The sequence below is a fragment of the Notolepis coatsorum genome (assembly GCF_963971535.1).
Source record: "Notolepis coatsorum genome assembly, chromosome: 13".
Lineage (NCBI taxonomy): Eukaryota > Metazoa > Chordata > Actinopteri > Aulopiformes > Paralepididae > Notolepis > Notolepis coatsorum.
Window position 1 is genome coordinate 13,426,677 of NC_140177.1, and position 22,053 is coordinate 13,448,729.

General features: G+C 41.7%; 1 protein-coding gene across 2 annotated transcripts in view; it reads left to right on the forward strand.

Moving 5' to 3' along the window:
• The window catches only part of sdr16c5b (short chain dehydrogenase/reductase family 16C, member 5b), a 73,182-nt gene extending 56,837 nt beyond the window's left edge, over positions 1–16,345 (forward strand). For both annotated transcript variants that reach the window (XM_084326875.1, XM_084326874.1), the window contains one exon: positions 16,027–16,345. In XM_084326875.1, coding sequence (XP_084183001.1) covers positions 16,027–16,123 — 97 coding nt within the window. In that variant the 3' untranslated portion in view covers positions 16,124–16,345. The remainder of the gene's footprint in view (positions 1–16,026) is intronic.
• Positions 16,346–22,053: the final 5,708 nt, after the last annotated feature.

Below are 22,053 nucleotides of genomic sequence, written 5' to 3' on the forward strand. Positions count from 1 at the left end.
ATTTGATGCAGGGGGTTGACGTGTCCTAACCTTCATTGGTATTACCTGGCTGCACAATTGAGGACTGTAATGTTTTATTTTTCTAAGGAAGACCCTCCATCATGGATGGAAGTGGAAGCATACCCAATGCAACTACCACTACATTTATACATGTATTCAGCTGAGCTAAAATACTTAAGAAAACATACTACACACCCCATAGTGCTTAACATGATTAACGTATGGTATGAGGTAAAGAAATGTATGAAAATGAACAACTCCATGTCGCAATTCAGCCCAATCTGGGGAAACGTCTCATTTAAACCAGGCAAACTGGATGCCGGATTCAAACTATGGACAAAAGAAGGAATAAGTAAAATATCTGACCTTTACAAAGAGGGGGTCTTGATGTCTTTTGAGGAACTATCAATAAAATACAGCATCCCAAGGAAGCATTTCTTTAAATACTTGCAACTGAGAAGTTTCATTTCCTCTCTGCAAAACCACTCACTGGTAATTCCTACACGTTCATCTTTAGAAAAAATGATCATCAAGAACTGCAATAGCAAAGGCCTGTTATCAATGTTCTATAACTGGCTTGTATCTGGTTCAGATGAGACGTCAATATCTAGATTGGAGGCTGGACTTGGGAGAGGAGATCTCAAACGAGGACTGGAACAGAGCGTGCGAGGAGGCTCAGACACAAACAGCCAACACTAGCTTAAAACTACTTCAATACAAATGGCTGATGTGGACTTATATAACCCCTGTCAAACTGAATAAATACAACAGCAACACAACAGACTGTTTCTTTAAATACATTGCATTTGGGAATGTGACAAAATCAAGATGTTCTGGGGGGAGGTGGTGAATAAAATCAAAGATATCTTGTCAGTGAATATCCCATTAGACTCCAAAATGATATTGCTACACCTATATCCAGTAAATCTCAACCTGAGAACCAAACCATTTAAACGTATTGATTTTGCTATACTGCAGGCAAAAAGAACAATAGCTTTCAATTAGAAGAAAATAGACGCACCCACAATCGGTGCTTGGATTAAGAACATGGCACAATGCATGTCAATGGAGAGAATAACATATATCCTCAGGAACAACATAGAGGTTTACGAGGATATATGGAAACCATTTAATGACTATCTGAGAAGGGAAGATATAGGAGGGCTGCTATAGGATGAGTCCCCCCGCTCTCTCCCGTGGTCAGTCGTGACCCAGACCTCTGGGAAGAGCGGAGGCACGTCATTGAAGGTGTTATAAAGATGTATTTTTTTTTATTTTTCATTTTTTTTTTTTATGTACGAGCTATTTTACTGGAGGTACCAATGAATGTACGTATTATTTCTATATGACAACAGTAAAAACAGACTCAAAGATGCTAAGAGAGAGAAAAGGGGAGGGCGTATGTGGGTATACTTGTATACACTTGTGGAGAAAAGGAACTAAGAATAACTGACGACAATAAAAACCTGAAATGTGTACTTTTTATGATGAGTCATATACTATAATAGTATAATAGTATAATATTAGTGTAGCCTAATCTTTATCTGCAACTGTGAAGAAAAAACCCATTGGTTTAACCTCTTCCACCCGGAGCCTATTTTCTGAAAATCTGCCTAAAATATATACCTAGGTAAATGGAATATTGCTCCACTTCTACAAGTCCATTTGCATATTCTTGGTATCTAGGGACATCTACGGACCTCGGGGAATGTATTCACAGTGTCAGAAATATTGTGTCTATTACTAGGCTTGCTTAAATTGTGATGAAACAAAGGAGAATATGAATTATGATTTTTCTTTGCATATTTGACAGTGAATAACACCATGCTAATAATGACCAAACATTAAACACTGCCACTGATCTCGTTCAGTACCTTCTTGAGATCATGTGTACAGAAAATCGAAGGAAATTAATAAAGGGAAGATGATTAAACAGAAGGTTCTGTAGATACAGTACTGAATTCTCTCATCCGGTCCAATGCAATTTGAAATATTATTATAGAATAGGAGGCTTATAAATTACCTTATTATAGCCAATTCGCACATTTATATATATACATATATTATCTTTCAAATTCCCGAGTTCAATTTGGATTTAGTATCACCAGGCGTGCATAAGAACAGATAATGAAATCTACTGTAATCTACTGTATTTTTTTATTTTCCCCACAGTGCAACCGTTTTGAAACTAATTTCAGATCTAATTGTTCCTACATGTTAACAATGGGGAAGAGAAACTTGAACGCCTTTCAATATTTGTCAAAAACTTTACCTTTTGTGGCTTATTATCCCGAATATTAACAGTTATTGAAATAATTCATACAGAACTCTGAACCTTGAACCCCATAAAATCTTCCAGGAAGTGTAGTTTTAAAAACGTTCAACGCAGAACGATATCTGTGGAACTCTGCTACAAAATGGCCGCAAAAAGACTACAATTCCCATGGTTCAAAATATCCAAAATGGTCGCCCTCTCGGAATGGACTTTACCAAATCGAAAAGTTAAATCTATGTAATGACACTTTTAATATAACGTTTGCCAATAGGGATGTATCAGTAGTATAGGCAGTGGTAGTAGTCGTAATAGTAATCGAGTATATGTTTTTATTTTCTAAAATATAAACCAGTTCAACACAGGTAACCACTTTTGCTTCTTTTCTTTGATGGCTAAAATGTATGCTCTAGAGCAGTGCTTCCCAATCCTCTCCTCGAAGCACCCCAGCCGTTCCATGTATTTGTTAAATTCCACCACCAGCACACCTGATTCAACTAATAAAGGGCTTGTTAAGTTGAATCAGGTGTGCTGGTGGTGGAATTTAACAAATACATTGAACGGCTGGAGTGCTTCGAGGAGGATTGGGAAGCACTGCTCTAGTCGATTTTGTGTTTTGAGCACAAAGTTCACCACAGATCTAGCCTCTTTATTTTGCTCTCAAAGTGCACCAGATTGATGCATTTAACTTTAAAATGTACAAAAAAAATAAAAAGTTCCGGGGGGGCATGCCCTCGGACCCCCCTAGAGGGGCCAAGGTTCAAGCACCACAGTCTCACAAAATCCTGTGGGAAATACTGACCATCCTACCTAAAGAATGTCTTCAGTCCTGGTTCCAGAGAGTTTTAGTATAATATGGTCTAGGGCTGTACCGAATAGTTCGAAGCTTCATTCATAATGTTGACATTTGAATTTTTTTTTTTTTTTTTTATGCGTCTATTCATTCTGTTTAACCTGTTCCCCCTGTGCGGTCCATCGGCGGACTGCAAATGACATCTGGTCATAAATCAATATTTTTCAGAGTGTTGTATAAACGTTGCGATATCTTTTTTTCAAACGTATTCAAGTATTAACATCATGAACATGTCACAACAGCATGTAGAATGTATATTATCATCAATACGTTAGTTTAGCAATCGGTTAAAAAAAACAAGACACATTTTTTTTTTAATTACATTATTATTTTTTTGGTTTATTATAAAACTGTGGCGGGACAAATTAGTCTAGGGCCGCCACAGTCTAGGTAATTAATGGGAAACACTGATGGTGGCTCCTCTAGGTTAGGGTTGTCAGAATGTTGTACCGGTAGGTTGTTTTTAAATGTAGAAGTCTGCTTTCTGGAGAGGAAGTCAGATCTTCCTGGTTTTCTCATAGGAGACTGGAACTGGGTAATTGTATAGACGTTTCGAGAGTGGAGCATAATGGAATAATGTCATAGCCAAAATGGCTGTTTAGAAACTATGGACTGGTCGTTCGCAACAGTATTGGCAGATGCTGATGGAATACATAATGTTGTATTGATAACAGTGATGGAATACATACTGTAATGTTGTATTGATAACAGTATTGGCAAGTGTTAATAGAATACATAATGTTGTATTGACCATAGTATTGGCAAGGGTTAATTGAATACATAATGTTTTATTGGCTGAGGCTAACGTTAATTGAATACATAATGTTTTATTGGCTGAGGCTAACGTTAATCGAATACCAATGTTGTATTACTGATAATACCCCCCCCCGGTAGGCACTTTTATTAGGTACATTTATACACCTGCTACTTAACCCCTTTCACTACCACACTACATACGGTTAACCCCTTCACTACCACACTACTACACCTGCTACTTAATGCAAATATCGAATCAGCCAACCGTGACTCATGTTACTCAATGCATCGATCACTGTCCAGGGCCACATCCCCCCTGTAGTGTATCACCATGCCATAGCTTCTCACTAGGGCTGACCCCGATTAGTCGAATAATCGATCGAAAGGAGCCGTAGTCGACTGCCAACCTCTTAGTCGAATGCAAAAAATATATATACTTATTCTTTCCAAAAGAAAAGAGGCCTAGAAGCGTGGCTAACGCTAATGGCACGCATACCAGAGGCTAACTGCCTAAGAAAACAGGCACAGAGGCACTGAAAGAGGATTTCACCCATCTAATGAACACACTAGACTAGACAAATATCAAGATGTATCCATCAGTGGACCAATTGCATGCTTTTGCAGAGAACAAGAAGCCTTCAGTCGACTCCTTCAGACATTAAGCACCCCCCACAGCCCAAATGGAATGATAAAAAAATTTATTAAAAAAATTATACTTTTTCTTTTTTTCATATATATATTTTTTCCATAGTCGACTATCTGCAAATGTTTGTGACTACAAGTCGACTATACAAATCCTTAGTTGGGGATAGCCCTACTTCTCACACATCCCCACCTGCAGCAGTGTGTCACCCTGCCATAGCTTCTCAGGCTGTACCCGAAGCCTGTTTTTAATTTTTTTTTTTATAAACATCCTCAAACTGAATCCTCAATTTTAATAAAGTGATTAATCTGATTAAATTAGTATTTTCTTTTGTATTAAATCAACTTTCTTTAATGAATATAACTCTGCAGTTTTTTTTATACTATAATATTAGTGTAGCCTAATCTCTATCTGCAACTGTGAAGAAAAACCCCATTGGTGTAAACAGAATGAATAGACGCATAAGAAAATGTTTAAAAAATTCTAATGTTGATTTAGATTTTGAATGCCAACGTAACGAACAAACGTTTGAACGTTCAGGCTCAGCCTTACTTCTCACACATCCCCACCTGCAGTGTATCACCCTGCCATAGCTTCTCTCACGTACAAAGAAAACTAGGGCCAACAGGCTTTAAAAAAAAAACAGCCTTTGCCAGCAATCATATACCGGTAACTAGAGTTATGTTAATAAATATTGTTATATTTCATGTTTTGATCGTCCAGGGGCCCTGATGGCCGGAGGGGGGGGGGGGGGGGGGGGGGGGGCTTATGGTCCAGGTGGGCCTGATGGTCTGGGACCCCTGATGGTCCGGGGGGCCCAGGGCATTTGCCCAGTAAAACGACCATGTTCATCAACAGACCACAGTGGTTGAGGGGAAGATGTAACACCAGCTGCTGAAGGAGTCATTAGAACAGAGAAGACGGGCTGCAGAGCAGAGGGTTGACGGACACGGCTCAGATTGACCAGCTCTAGCTTCAAAAGTCTTCTGATATATTCTGTCATACGTGTTCATTACTCTCCTCTTCTTCTCCTTTCTCCTCTCATCTCCTCTCCTCCATCCTAGCTCCCTAGACTGGAAGCTGGCCTCCCTGTTGGGCAGATACCTGGGGGTCTTCGACAATGTAGAATGCTACGATGCTAAGCTCAACCGCCACATCAAACTACACTGATCAAACTAGACTACACACATCCCTACTGATTAGTGGCGATGCCGTCATGTCACCTGTATGGTACACTTCTAGGTGGTGTTAGTGGTGTTGGTTGGGTGATGTGATGATGTGGTGTATGTCACCTGTGTGGTACAACTTCTAGGTGGTGTTGGTTGGGTGATGATGTGGTGTATGTCACCTGTATGGTACAACTTCTAGGTGGTGTTGGTTGGGTGATGATGTGGTGTATGTCACCTGTGTGGTACAACTTCTGGGTGGTGTTGGTTGGGTGATGATGTGGTGTATGTCACCTGTGTGGTATACTTCTAGGTGGTGTTGGTTGGGTGATGATGTGGTGTTTGTTTGGTAACAGTGTGGTGTGTGGAGCATGAGACACGCAAGCACCGTCTGGGCTCTGGTTCACCCAAACACCTGGGTACTGAGATCTCGTCTCTAGATGGGCTTTCTCTGCACCACAGCACATGCATGCCAGTTTTCATGCCATTGCCAAGGTATTGGAGTTGGTCCCTTGACCAAGGTACTGCCATTACAACTGGAGTTGGTCCCTTGACCAAGGTACTGCCATTATAACTGGAGTTGGTCCCTTGACCAAGGTACTGCCATTACAACTTGAGTTGGACCCTTGACCAAGGTACTGCCATTATAACTGGAGTTGGTCCCTTGACCAAGGTACTGCCATTACAACTTGAGTTGGACCCTTGACCAAGGTACTGCCATTACAACTGGAGTTGGTCCCCTGCCCACTGCTCCTAAAGTGTTAGGATGGGTCAAAAAGTGTCAAATGCAGAGGACGGGTTCCACTGGAACTGATATAATGTAATACAGATCTGATTTTCTAAACGGGAAATAATCCGAATCATAGAAACCTTCTTGTGTGGCTGAACCCAAGGTCTTGGACATCGACAACATTTCCTTGACAATACTATAGAAATTGATAGACCAATGAGACCAGGATTTCAGTGAATGAAACATTCAGAATGGTCCCAGGTAGCGTTCCAGTGGTTGATTACTTCTGAATTGGTGACCAAACTTTCACAAAACCAGGAACCTTGTGTCCAGACAACCAATTGTCAATGTAGTGTTTTCTCCTTGTTCAGACAGACATGACAAATTCTGGACAGTTACTGGACATTTTGAAGTTCAGTTGGTTGATTTTCCTTAACGGACGCTTGTCAACATGGAGGTTAAACCGGCATGAAACGGTCCAAACGTGTGGCAACTGCACTGTGTTGAGAAGCAGCTGACATTATGTAGCTGGTTAGCTTTGCAATAGCTCTGTAGTCTGAAGGTCCAAACGAGGGCCAGCCTTGATGGTGGAAACATCGCCCTGCTTCTTTGGCTCCGTGGGGGGGGGGGGGGGGCCCATGTTTCACAATTCTGGATACCACCAGCAGGTGGTCTGGGTTCGCTAAAGCGCTCGATAAAGCAGTGGGTTGACCGCTAGCCAAAGAACTGATCTTCTGTTCAAGAAAGATTTAATAAAGTCCAAATATCAAGGCGTCCCTTTTCCTGTTTAAACCCAGTCTCAGGTGGTCTAGTAACGGGTTCTTTCTGTGCTGCCATCATGTTCTGTGGCCTGTCTGTGGAATAAAGGCTTGGATCAAAAGATTTAAATAATAATAAAGATATTGTATATTTTTCATAAATCTGAATGGTGTGTGTTTACCATTAAACGTATGTGGCTCCTGTCCTGTCGACCATAAGCAGTTCAACACTGCTCTCATTTCACCAAAGGATTGTATGTCTGTATTGGAGACCATGATGCTGAAGCTCATATCCTGTATAGCCTCCCCATATGGCCGGTTGGTGTCGGGAGACAGCAAATTATATTAATTATAGCGCGATATTGCTAGTGACTACCAGAAATAGTTCTGATGTTTGGACTAATGGACGGAGTTGAGGTCCAGCCAGGGGAGAATTTGGCGTCGGTCTCTACTGCGCATAGGCATTGGGCATGAACGGCTCCGTATCTGATCTGCGCAAATTACATGGCACTGTTGCCGGGGAGTTTTCAAAACGAAAACACCCCTTGAGGGTGGCCGCTAGGAAAACGCATTTTCGTGCCAAAACGGTGTTGCCCTTTAACTTGGACATGCAAACGTAATCATTAGGAAATGCAACGTTGCTGTTTTCCCCCAGTGTAACCAAGGCCTTAACCTCTAACTGCTTCTGATGAGCAGATTAGTTTCATGGTTGCATCTGCCGTCGGTGTGTGATTGAATGGGTCAAATGTGAGGCATAAATTCTAAAGCGCTTTGGATTAATTTGCTATATAATGCATCTTTTACCATTATAAGATATTCCTTTATTGATAATAATAATACATTTTATTTATAAAGCGCTTTTCAAGAACCCAAAGATGCTGACAATGAGCAAAACAAATTAACAGAGAAACAAAGAACCACAGGGAATAAGCAACAGTATGAATATGCAGGACATAAAACCCAAGTAACAGATACAGAGTCCAGTAGGGGGACAGTCAGGGAAGTAAGGAAACCGAGGGGAGGGGGGGGGGGGCAGGAGACAGTGAGAAAGTAGGGAAGGGGAAGGGGAGGTTGGAGGAGGGTGGTTATGGGTAGGGAAGGTTGTATGCTTGGGAGAACAGGTAGGTTTTAAAGGTGGCGAGTCTCGGACAGTCTGAGGGAGGGTGTTCCAAAGTCGGGGTGCAGCCCGGTCACCAAAACGTTTAAGTTTGCATGACGGGACAGTGAGGGAAGCAGTGGAAGAGGACCGGAGGGAACGGAAGGGGAGCGGTAGGGGAGAAGGAGGTCGGTCAGGTAGGAGGGGGGGGGGGGGGGCAGGCTATGGAGGGCTTTGAAGGTGAGGAGTAGTGTTTTGAAGTTTATGCGTTCCTTGATCGGGAGCCAGTGGAGAGAGTGGTGATCCCCTTGGGGAAATATGGGCATCATAGCAGCATGGGGGAGGGGAGGTACAGGTATGGGCAGGGTAATCGAAGAAAGACATAAATATAGGCAATCAAATTTAATCGGAATATAAAAACATGAGAAAAATAGATGAGGGTCTGTATGTATACTTTGTAGAATCTGTAGCCACTATTGCTAGCAGTTTTCCTTTACAGCAAATGTACTCTATCTGCATTGTATATACCATACATATACTGTATATATGTATATTGAACATTTTTGTTTTGTTTACACTTGTTTACGTACTTGACGTTCTATTTTATACTTATATTATACTTATTTTATACTATCTTTTTATTTTATCTAGCACACTCTCAGGAGCAAAACAGAAAGAAGCATTTCATGCGAACGTATTCTCTATTTCTGTATGACAACTAATAAAGAAACTTGAAACTTGAAACTTGTAGCATTGAGGCCCCAAACCCAGATGTACCCATTTTCAACCTGAAAAGTGTGACGGAATCTCAAGTATCGAAAGTGATTGATTCATTAACACCTAAATGGTCTAAATACGTGTATGAGATGGACTCTGCTATCTCAGCTGTCTACTGACCAAACAGATTGCTCACATCACTAATATTTCGTTCTCCAGGATTGAAGGAGGTTTCCCAGAACATTGTAAACCTGCTGCTGTTGTGCCCATTTACAGAAGTTGTGACCCTGAATCTACATCAAACTATAGACTCATAAGTACTGTATACTACCCATCATGTCCAAGATTATTGAAAAACTGGTGGTTTAACAATTCATTTCTCATCTAAATACTAACCAGCTCCTACATCCAATGCAACATGGTTTCAGGGCCAATCACTCTGCGGAAACTGCAACGGTCTATTTAATTGAAAGGATTCGTTGGTGCGGTTTTCTTGGATTCACGGAAAGCTTTCGACAGTTAATAACAATATTTTGCAATCTAAGTTTAGTCAATTTAACTTTTCTGAGTTTTCATCTGTCTGGTTCAAATCATATTTCTTCTCGAACTCAGTGTGTCAAAATCCGGAACTCAATCTCTACATTCAAAGACTACCATCTGTATGTCAAGACTGAAGTAATTATGTATGCAGATGACGCCGTAATCTTTGAAAGGTAAAGACTGTTCTGATGTTGCTGCACAACTCACAAGAGCATGGTTAAAATATCTGATCGGTTACATAACTGCTGTTGACAACACTAAAACTGTTGCAATGTTCTTTACAAAAACAAAAAGTGCACAGCGAACCGGATGTCTTTATTGCAGACAAATTGCAGGCACATTTTCGGCATCTCAGGAACCACATGTCCACAGAGGCAGCTAAAATTACATGTTTTCTCTCATACTATCCTACATAAACGACTGTCTCTACCCACCTGGTCTGCTGCTAACATCACCACAATAACACCGGTTATAGATACAAACAAGCACTCAAAACGCTAGATAAAAAACCAAGAGCTTTCCATCATTGTGCAATTTTACAAAAATATAGACTATTAAGTTGGGAAAACCTTGTTCTCTTTAAGAACTGCTGCCTAATGTACAAAATCCCACCTAACTTGGCACCACCTCCACTCTGCAATCAAGTCTATTTACAATTGGAGGTGGGCTTCCCACTTTCCAAGACATTTACAACAAGCGTTGCAGCAGTAAGGCTAAGAGAATAATCAAAGACTCTAGCCACCCAAACAACTGCCTCTTTGAACTGCTGCGGTCAGGCAAGCGATACCGGAGTCTCATGGCAAGCACAGAGAGACTCAGAAGGAGCTTCTACCCCCAGGATGCTCAACGACAATACCACTATGTAACAAACCATCAAATACACTCACAGCACACACATCCACACGTACACACTCACTTTAAATAAACAACTCACTGCAGCACCCACTTTACCCATTTTAAACACTTTAACACACTTTACATTTATTGGTAAAGAGATTTGCACTACAACTCATACCTCATTGCACCTTACCCTAAATTGTACCTCATCCCATTTCTGCATTGTACTGTATATTGTATTGTAACTCAGTTACGTTTTATCTACTCTGCATTGTATGTATATTGAATAACACTTTTGTTTACACTTGTTTACGTACTTTTCACTTTCTATTTTATAATTATTTTATACTTATCTATTTTTATCTAGCACACTCAGGGGCAAAACAGAAAGAAGCATTTCATATAAAAGTATTCTGTATTTTTGTATGACAACTAATAAAGAAACTTGAAACTTTGAGTATACACAAGGTACCCTAACTGGCATGATGTACATCATACATTGTAGTCCGTGCAGGTGGTAATAACACACACATGGGCTCAGAAGGGTGTGGTCAGATTGTCGGGCGTACTGTGAGCGGCATGTCCGCAATCGTTTGAGGTTTCAGTCAAAAGTACCACCGCTTACCAATTTCCGACATTTCTCATGGCCAGTTTACTACATTTAATGCAGGTCGATGTCAACCAACACGCCAAGCAGCATTTGTGTGACACCGGTGCGCGACGCCTCTGTGGAGTCTGGTCCGCTCACGACCGACTATGTGGCGACCTTAAGATGTCACGCTAAGATGTGTACTGTACGTACTGTATGTACTACTATAGGGCAGCGCATACAGTATCTACTATCTCCTAATGAAATATGTCATTCGAATAATAAGCCTACTGTTCATTCATTACGCACGTAGACTATACAGTGCATGTGTGTGCGCGCATGCAACAAGGCGGTATAAATATGGAATATTAATAGTCCATTCCACTATATAGCTATAGTGTGGTACTGTGCTGTATGATGATAATACATTTGAATCTGATCTAATTTTGATCTGTCGCAAAGCATCAGCTCATGCAATGCAGACCCTTGTTTTGCACACGGCACTCGCATTATAATGAGCTGGAGGGGCGTGTCTGTATGCAAATGAAGTAAACGGGAACACGCACTCGGGGTTCGCAGCTGTGATCATTTGGCAAGTTAAGACAACCTCTCCACGCGTTGGAGAATCCGCGGGTAATTTTCGTCTGCTTTGTCAGCTTAAGACAATGTTGGTGAATGAGGTCCATTTCATGTTGGTGCGGAAACTTTTTCAACTGAGATTCCCCGAAAAACGCTGGTCCAAAAAAACTGAGGCACACAGTTTGGAAGTACTCACTCGCTCCTATTTTCCTCTCTCTCTCTCTTCCTCTCCTCCTCTCTCCTCTTTTCCTCTCTCCTCTCTTCCTCTCTCATCCTCTCCTCTTTTCCTCTCCTCTCTATTCCTCCTCTTTTCCTCTCTCTTCCTCTATTCCCCTCTTCTCTTCCTCTCTTCTCTCCTCTCCTCTCTCCTCTCCTCATTTCCCCTCTCTCCTCTCCTCTTATCTCTTTCTCTCTCTTCTCTCCCCCTCTAATCTCTTCTCCTTTCTCCTCTCCTCTTATCTCTTCCTCTCCCCTCATTTCTTCCCCTCCTCCTTTCTCCTATCCTCTTATCTCTTCCTCTCTCCTCTCCTCTCATTTCTTCTCCTCTCCTCTCCTCTTATCTCTTCCTCTCTCTTCTCCTCCCATGTAATTTCTTCCTCTCTCCTCTCCCCTCCTCTCCTTTAATTTCTCCTCTCCTATTCTTTCCTATCCCTCTCCTCCTCTCTCCCTCTCCTCTCGACACCACATTGCACCAAGCTGCCATTATGTTCCATTACCCACCAGATGCAGCTCACAGTCAAAAATCAATACATATTAACCTAAGGCCTACATGCCGGGGTTGTTGATGTATTATTTCACTAGTTGTTGAATTAAAGGATATCGCTCTAGTGCATGTTGAGGGATGACCCTGCCTACAGTTCCCATAGAGCATTCCATCTACAATGCGTTTGTTTCAATGGGGGAGACGCAGTGTGCATCATGGGATTTGTGATGGAATCATCATCAGATGACCTGACTTGACAAGTGAAATAAAGAATAGTCAGAAGCTAGTTTGACTGCTTGTGATAAGGATTCTTAATAGGACTAGTTGTTAAAGATCCCTAAATATTCAGCACAACAATTGAATGAGGTTGGAGATATCCTCTTGGGTGGGGTGGAATTTGGCAATGATCACGTGGTGCCACCAGTACGACACATCTTCAGCTGTGTTCCCCGACCTCATTGGGTGTTTCGGCCATTTATCACAATACACCCTCTGCCGGCTGATCAGGCCTGGGTGTGTGTTGCACGGTGGCACCACATGTTCATTTAGAGTATTATTCATGACTTGGGATGATTTGATCGTCTTCATTTCCCCTGATGGACTGCATTATGAAGTCATTATGTTCGCTTTCCTCCCTCTCTCGTCTTCTCTTTCTCTCTCCTCTCTCTTTTGTCTTCTTTCTCTCTCTCTCTCTTGCTCCTGTTTTTTCTCTCTCCTCTCCCTCCTGTTTTTTCTCTCTCTCCTCTCTCACCCCTGTCTTTTTTTCTGTCTCCTCTCCCTCTCTCTTCTGTATTTTCTCTTTCTCTCTTTCTCTCTCTCCTGTTTTCTCCCTCTACTGTCTTCTCCATCTCTCTTTTCTGTATTCTCTCTCCTCTCTCCAGTCTTTTTTCTCTGTCCTCTCCCTTTCTATTCAGTATTTATCTCTGTCTCCCCCCCCCCTCTCTCTTCTGTATTCTCTCTCTCTCTCTCTCTCTCTCTCTCTCTCTCTCTCTCTCTCCCTGCCTCTCTCGTCTTTCAGTCACATGGCAGAACTATTGTCCCTGGTCCCAGCAGTCTTGTCTCAGGAAGACATGTCAGCAAGACAGAGCTTGTGTAGACGTGTGATGAAAGGCATTGTGTTGAATCTTTTAATAATGTGTTATTATGACTGTTAGCTGTCTAAAGGCTGAGAAACGGTGTGTGTGTGTGCGCCTTTGTTTTACTACCGTTGTGGGGACCGAATGTCCCCATAAGTGATGAAAACAAGATGTCTTTGCTGTTTTGAGGACAATCTACAAGGTAAAGGAGCTATTTTAGATATTAAAGTTAAAGGAATGTCCTCACTACAAATAACAAAGTATCTACCGCCACCTAGAGGCTCTGATTTATCTTGTAATGCTGTTACTGAACCATGCACTCTGCCGGTAATGTGGTCCAACCAGTACTGAATCTCAAATGAGGAAGAAGCAGTTTGACTTGCGTCCTAAATAACTATAACTATTAAGTATTAGTTACTAAAACTATTAACTATAACCGATGGGCCATACAGACCCGAGAAGTGAGTTTGTGACCGGAAGGTCGCTGGTTCGATCCCCCGGACCGGCAGGAAAAAATCTGGGCTGGGGAAGTGAATTAATAACTCTCTCCTATCCCCTTAACACCAACCGCTGAAGTGTCCTTGAGCAAGGCACTTAACCCCCAATTGCTCCAGGGGAGTTGCTCAGTGGCCAACGGTGGCAGACTGTGGTTGTACTGGGCAGCTCCCAGGTGTGAATGGAACTGTGTGAATGTGAAGCAGGGCGTTCCTGAAAAAGAGCATCTGCTCAGCGAACCTACCCTGGGTAAATAAAGGTTAATAAAAAATAAATAAAAAGACCCATCATTATATTGTTTATTTTTTCATAATCTTATATTCAGATCTAAACTTATAGCCTATATTTATGTCTTTCTACTATTACCATGCCCATACCTGTACCTCCCCTCCCCCATTCTGCTATGGCGGCGAGTTTATTTGATCAAAAACCACAGCAGTCAAGGGCTAAATGGCATCTAAATTATTTAGCCTAAATATAATTTTTTTGGAATAAAAAAAAAAATTGTATTCCATGTTATTGGAATTCTAAAATTCAAAAACAGTCATATGACCTGCCCAACTGTTCTAGTGCTAGACCACGCCCCTGCCACCTAGACCACATCCCTGGCATCTAGACCATGCCCCCTAGCATCTATACCACACCCCTGCCATCTAGACCATGCCCCCTAGCATCTATACCACACCCCTGCCATCTAGACCATGCCCCCTAGCATCTATACCACACCCCTGCCATCTAGACCACGCCCCCTAGCATATATACCACACCCCTGCCATCTAGACCACGCCTCCTGGCATATATACCACACCCCTGCCATCTAGACCACGCCCCCTGGCATATATACCACACCCCTGCCATCTAGACCACGCCCCCTGGCATATATACCACACCCCTGCCATCTATACCACACCCCTGCCATCTAGACCACGCCCCCTGGTATATATACCACACCCCTGCCATCTATACCACACCCCTGCCATCTAGACCACGCCCCTTGGCATCTAGACCAAACCCCTGACACCTAGACCACATCCCTGACATTCTAGACCACACCCCTGACCCCTGATCTATTCAGCACCATCATTATGTGTCATCGTTACACGGCATCGTTACACATCATCGCTACACATCATGTTACACGTCATCATTACACGTCATCGTTACACGTCAGCATTACACGTCATTGTTACACGTCAAGTTACACTTCATCATTACACGTGATGTTACACTTCATTATTACATGCCATCGTTACACGGCATCGTTACATGTCATGTTACACGTCATCATTACACGTCATGACATGTTACACGTCATTACATGTCATGTTACACGTCATCATTACACGTCATGTTACACATCATCGTTACACTTCATCATTACACGTTATGTTACACGTCATAATGGATGATGGATCACGGTTTATGTGGGTTTTATTTTAGTTTATTCTAAGGCGCTTTGGCTTTATTTCGTCTTTCTGTGAGGGATGGCTGTCTATTTCGTCTTTCTGTGAGGGACATCTGTCAATCACTGGCCTCTGCAGTTAATTGCCATGCGTCATGGCAGGTGTGTGGGCTTGATTGCCACCTGATTGGTGTCAGGTGTGCAGTGCCTTTAAGTAGGTTTGGTTGACTGTGTTCGGATGCTTGTCCATTTTATGTTTTCCCCTCAACGGTAGAGGAGTGTCCCAAGCTCATGCTTCTAGGATTTTCTCTGTCTCTAGTGCTATTGTTTTTCTTGTTGTTTCCAACTGCTAGGCAGTGGTGGTTATTTTGGTACTTACTTACCCAGTTATTTTATACTGGTGTTTTGTGTTTCCTAGTTAACATTTTTATTTATTTTATTCTTGTGTTTTCCCCCACCCCGCTCAGCAATTCCAGTGGTTACCCCTTTTTGTGTGTGTCCTACCCCCCCCCCCCCCCCCCCATTCCTGACATTATAGACACAATACATAAGAATAAACATAACAAAATCAGCTAAGATTTTGACACACAGTGGTCTGAGATCGCTGTGGGAACTCTTCAGCCTTCTACCCTTCCTTCACAGTAGAAGATGACAGAAAGGCAGCCTTTGGCTGAGAAGAAAGCTAAAACAAATCCAGTCGTCATCATATGGTGTTCTCAAATCAATGAGTAATCGTGTTTTATAATGGTGATTTCAATATCAATCTAAATAATTGTGAGAATAATCAACACTCTCTTCTGTGTCTCCTCTCCAGTATCCTGCCCACCAAGCTAGGCCTTCTGCTGGGGAAGTACATGGGAGCCTTCACCATGATGGACTCCTTCAAAGGGCACACCAAGAAGCTGGAGTAGAGAGGAGGAGGAGGAGAGAGGAGGAGGAGAGAGAGAATTGACTCCTCATTCTAATGATGTTGTTCCTTCAGAACCACTCAGTTTCACACTGTGACTTTCAAATCACACAATACACTGTTCGTTTACAAGATACAGCAGGTAGCCGGCCGTTAGTGTTATGTGTTCATCAGTCTGTTCTACTATACAAGCATGACGCTGCAATTTATTTCAGCTTTCTAAGTAAATATACATGATTTTTATTATTTCAATATATGAAATAATAAATAAATAAATTATATATATATATATATATATATATATATATATATATATATATATATATATATATATATATATATATATATATAGGGCTGTCCCCTTCATAGTTGATTAGTCGGTCGGTTTGGTCTTCGTCAACAAAGACTTATTACCGGTTACCCCAAACTTAAGCACTCTCCCGGGCCTCGCAAGTTAAAGGAGCTGCCCCCGGCCTCCAGCGCGACCGGAGTACTGGCCCCCTTTTTAGAAATCAGACTAAGTGTTGAGCTTCAGGCTCTCCACTCGTCCCTGTTACCCGTCTATTTTTATGCTTTTTTTCTTTTTCATATTTCATGAAATAATGATAAGCACATCTCTGGTAAACACTAGTTTTAAAATGATAAGCACATATCTGGTAAGCACTAGTTTTAACGAGGTCCTTCTGTATACAGATTTGCCGATGAAATCAACTAATTGATTATATATGACTATTATTTGACTATAATTCTATATAATTGGTTTTACTTAAAAAGCTGATTGAAACTGCTTCCCACACCATGTCCTGTAATTACTAGGATGCGTTCAGGTCTGAGGTGTGTTAGGCAGCACAGCGTTGGGACCAAGAGGATAGATTATGAGTCTATAGTGCCTTCTAGTTTAAATGATTCTTACAAGTGCATATTAGCCTTTGTATCTCTTGTTTATAATCCTTGTAGAAGTGTTTAAAGGGTTAATACTTTCAATTATTTTATCATTAATGATGTTATTCTAAGGTCAGCTAATTTTAATGTAGTGTAAATGTATCCACTGTCATAAATAGCGTGTAGAATACTGCCTGGTGCATCATGGCAATCTCCCTTCAGTAATAAGAATAATAACCTTTATCTGTAGAGAGCACTTTCAATACAGATTGTAACAAGGTTCACATCTTATGATAAAAGAACAGAAAGAAGCTAAGATTAATGAGCAACAATAAGAGACACTATCGGAGACAAACAGCATGAAAAACATGGAAACATGAACTGAATCTGTATCCAATACTTCAAGTTAAGCAACGTTACTCTCAATCTGTATCCAATACTTCAAGTTAAGCAACGTTACTCTCAATCTGTATCCAATACTTCAAGTTAAGCAACGTTACTCTCAATCTGTATCCAATACTTCAAGTTAAGCAACGTTACTCTCAATCTGTATCCAATACTTCAAGTTAAGCAACGTTACTCTGAATCTGTATCCGATACTTCAAGTTAAGCAACGTTACTCTCAATCTGTATCCAATACTTCAAGTTAAGCAACGTTACTCTTAATCTGTATCCGATACTTAGTTGATGATGATGTGGTTTATTTTCCACCAGTGAGTCTCCGTCTTGGTGTAATACAGTAGCACCCGTGGCCATGATGAGAAGCTGTTTGAAGCAGCATCAGGGTCGTCATGGTGATGTGATACAGGTCGGTATGAGAAGCTGTTTGAAGCAGCATCAGGGTCGTCATGGTGATGTGATACAGGTCGGTATGCGAAGCTGTTTGAAGCAGCATCAGGGTCGTCATGGTGATGTGATACAGGTCGGTATGAGAAGCTGTTTGAAGCGGCATCAGGGTCGTCATGGTGATGTGATACAGGTCGGTATGAGAAGCTGTTTGAAGCGGCATCAGGGTCGTCATGGTGATGTGATACATGTCTGTTTGACTTATTGAATCGTCCTTTGAATGCTCTTGTTTGGGTTATTTCAACTACTTCTCACTGAAACAAACCCATATTTCGTTGTAGTGCATGTTATGAAGGAGTTTGAATGAAGAAATTAAATAGTTTTTCTAGAGTTTTAAACATATAAAAACAGTTATAATTGTTGCCAATTGAAATATATACGTAAATGTTGTGGTGCAGTATTACTTGTTGTAGTCCATTTTATGAAGGAGTTTGAAATGAATAAATAAAATAAAATAGTTCAGGTTAAAGTTTTAAACGTATATATAAAAACATGTATACAAGGTAACCACTGATACTCTATGAAGCGCAAATGTAAATGTTGAAGTCAACAGCCGTGGTCTTGGTAGACAATGTAACATCTATGGTTTTAAAGCTGTGCAGTTCCACGTGGTTCTATATATTATATATATTGCACACGTGATGTTTCCTATTAGTTTCTGGTTCGGTCTCATCAACAGAGTTTGTTTGTTTTATTTAGATCCCATTATCTTTTGCATAGCAGCAGATATTCTTCCTGGACTCCAATGATCTTGTTAGTATGCAAAAATAGTATGCGATGAGATGAGATGTTTTTGAATACCAAAAGCAGCCAGTATGGAGTGGATCGTTTTGCTGCACGGCCATTTCAATCCTGCGCCAGGTCATTTCAGCATTTCAACATTTGCCAAACATAAAAAAATAAAACATTCATCATTTGTGTATTTATTTTCTTTATTTTAACTGACTGTATATCCTCCTGATTGTATAGCTAGCAAGTGGAAACAGCTGTGACTGTATTTGTGATTACATTTTCAATAAGATACTGTTAATGCTTCAAAGAACTGTCTGAAGTATGCTTTGGTTTGTAATGTGTCATAATACAAGATGGTGCCCATGATCCATCATGTTCCACATAATTCTGGACATATTCAAATGTCTGTTAATTCAAATGTCAACTTTCACTGCTATGCTGATGATACTCAGCTCTATCTCAGCACCTCACCATCCTCCCAGCTCCCCCCACAGTCCTTAGTCAACTGCCTCCACGCCATAAAAACCTGGATGTCAACCAAATTACTCAAACTGAACAGCAAAAAGACAGAGCTCATGGTTGTGGCTCCCAAGGCACTGCTCCGGAAGGTTGGAGATCTTCTCCACGTTGACGGCTGTTCCATCTCCCCGTCTCTCGAAGTCCGTAACCTGGGTGTCACCCTTGACTCCACACTTTCATTTCACTCCCACATCAAATCCGTCACCAAGTCTGCCTTCTACCACCTCAAAAACATCTCCCGTCTCCTACCCTCACTCTCAGATTATGTGGCTGAGACCCTGATCCACTCATTTATCACCTCCCGGTTGGACTACTGTAACAGAGTCCTGTTCGGGGTACCCAGCAAAGCCCTGGACAGGCTCCAGTATGTTCAGAACTCAGCTGCCAGGGTTCTCACTCACACCAAGCCCTGGCAGCACATCACCCCCACCCTCATCCACCTCCACTGGCTCCCAGTCAAGTTCCGCATCACTTTCAAACTCCTGCTCCTCACCTACAAGTCCCTCCATGCCCTCGCCCCCCGATACCTGTCTGGTCTCCTCCACCAGCACACTCCATTCCGGAACCTACGATCCTCTGATCTGGGTCTCCTCTCCATCCCTCGCACCAGGTTACGGACTTTTGGGGACAGAGCCTTCAGCGTGGCGTCCCCTACCCTCTGGGGCTCTCTCCCCCCCGAAATCCTCAACGCCCGACCCTGGACACCTTAAAAACTGCTCTTAAAACGCACCTCTTCACCAAGGCTTTTCCCCATCACTTAGTTTAGATTAGATTAGGTCCATTATCCCTTACCTGCCCTCATCCCCCTTTTTTCCATACTTCCCTAGCCCTATTTTTTGTCCTGATTGTGAAGCGACCTTGGGTTCTATGAAAGGCGCTATAGAAATTTGATCTATTATTATTATTCTGTCACCGCTGTGAGACCAGACGGGTGTAGTATTGGCTCTAGCAGGGGTGGGACTCTTTTGTCTGCTCGGACTCAAAACACTCATCAATTATGTATCGCAGTCCTATGGCTACATGCCATTGTTTTAATTTAACTGGAAAGGTGGTTTGTTTGTCATTATACATCTGCCCATGTATCAGCCTTATTATCTGTGTTCTACAGACTTGCAGGGGTGTAAAAAGTACCCAGAAATTATACTTGAGTGAAAGTATGGGTACCGTCTCAAAATCGTACTCAAGTAAAAGTCAGAGTATCTGGCTAAAAACACACTTGAGTAAAAGTAAAAAAAAGTTTCTACTTTTAAATGTACTTAAAGGGGAACTCCAACATTTTGGGAAATTAGCTTATTTAACATCTTCCCTGGAGTTAGACAAGAAGATGCATACCTTTTTTGTCTCTGTGCGTGCATTTTAGCTTTGGGAATAGACGCTCCGTTAGCATAGCTTAGCTTCATCACTGGAAGTGAGGCAGGACAGTAGCCTTACAGTGTATTGCAAGGTCTGACATTGACCAAACTAGATATGCATGACCTTGGTGGGCTCTAGGTCAACTCCTGAAAAGGGGGTCAATGTCAGACCTTGCAATCAAAAGTTAGGGGGCGCACTGAAATTATGGCAAGGGTTATTAGCCCCCTAACTTTTGATTGCAAAGTCTGACATTGACCCCCTTTTCAGGAGTTGACCTAGAGCCCACCAAGGTCATGCATATCAAGTTTGGTCAATGTCAGACCTTGCAATACACTGTAAGGCTACTGTCCTGCCTCACTTCCAGTGATGAAGCTAAGGTATGCTAACGGAGCATCTATTCCCAAAGCTAAAATGCACGCACAGAGACAAAAAAGGTATGTATCTTCTTGTCTAACTCCAGGGAAGATGTTAAATAAGCTAATTTCCCAAAATGTTGGAGTTCCCCTTTAAGTACTAAAAAGTTAAAACCTTTTTTCTGACTGTCTATTCTTCTGATAGCAGGTGTTTAATTAAAGATCGCCGCTTTCTAGTCTTGCACAAGGACCAATCAGCATGGGTATGGGCGGGTTCATTTTCCATTGATGGGGATTTGATTGGCTGTTTTTAAAGAAAGTGCGGCCGCAGGATTGTTAGTTCGGCCGTAGAGAAACAAATATACTAATTAAAATAGTTGGACCTGCAGGATTTGTACTTTGTAGGTCTGCATTTTAAATGTTTTTCTCTGAACTGTAATTGAGTACAAGTATACAAACCTAATAATACTTTGAGTAAAGTACAAATCCCCCAAAACAGTACTTAAGTATTGTAACGAAGTACAAGTACTTTACACCCCTGCAGACTTGTATATATGATTCTGCCTCATTTACACTGTAAATGTCAGCTGATGTCTAACATGCTTTATGACCCGAGAACCAAGATAAAGCAGGGTAGAAACTGTCAGGTTTTAAACTGTGTGGGTATCAAACAGAGAAGAAACACACTGTCAGGTTTTAAACTGTGGGTATCAAGCAGGAAGAAAGACTGTCAGGTTTTAAACTGTGTGGGTGTCAAACAGAGAAGAAACACACTGTCAGGTTTTAAACTGTGGGTATCAAGCAGGAAGAAAGACTGTCAGGTTTTAAACTGTGTGGGTGTCAAACAGGAAGAAAGACTGTCAGGTTTTAAACTGTGTGGGTGTCAAACAGAGACACTGTCAGGTTTTAAACTGTGTGGGTATCAAGCAGGAAGAAAGACTGTCAGGTTTTAAACTGTGTGGGTGTCAAACAGGAAGAAAGACTGTCAGGTTTTAAACTGTGTGGGTGTCAAACAGGAAGAAAGACTGCCAAGTTTTAAACTGTGTGGGTATCAAGCAGGAAGAAAGACTGTCAGGTTTTAAACTGTGTGGGTGTCAAACAGGAAGAAAGACTGTCAGGTTTTAAACTGTGTGGGTGTCAAACAGGAAGAAAGACTGCCAAGTTTTAAACTGTGTGGGTATCAAGCAGGAAGAAAGACTGTCAGGTTTTAAACTGTGTGGGTGTCAAACAGGAAGAAACACTGTCAGGT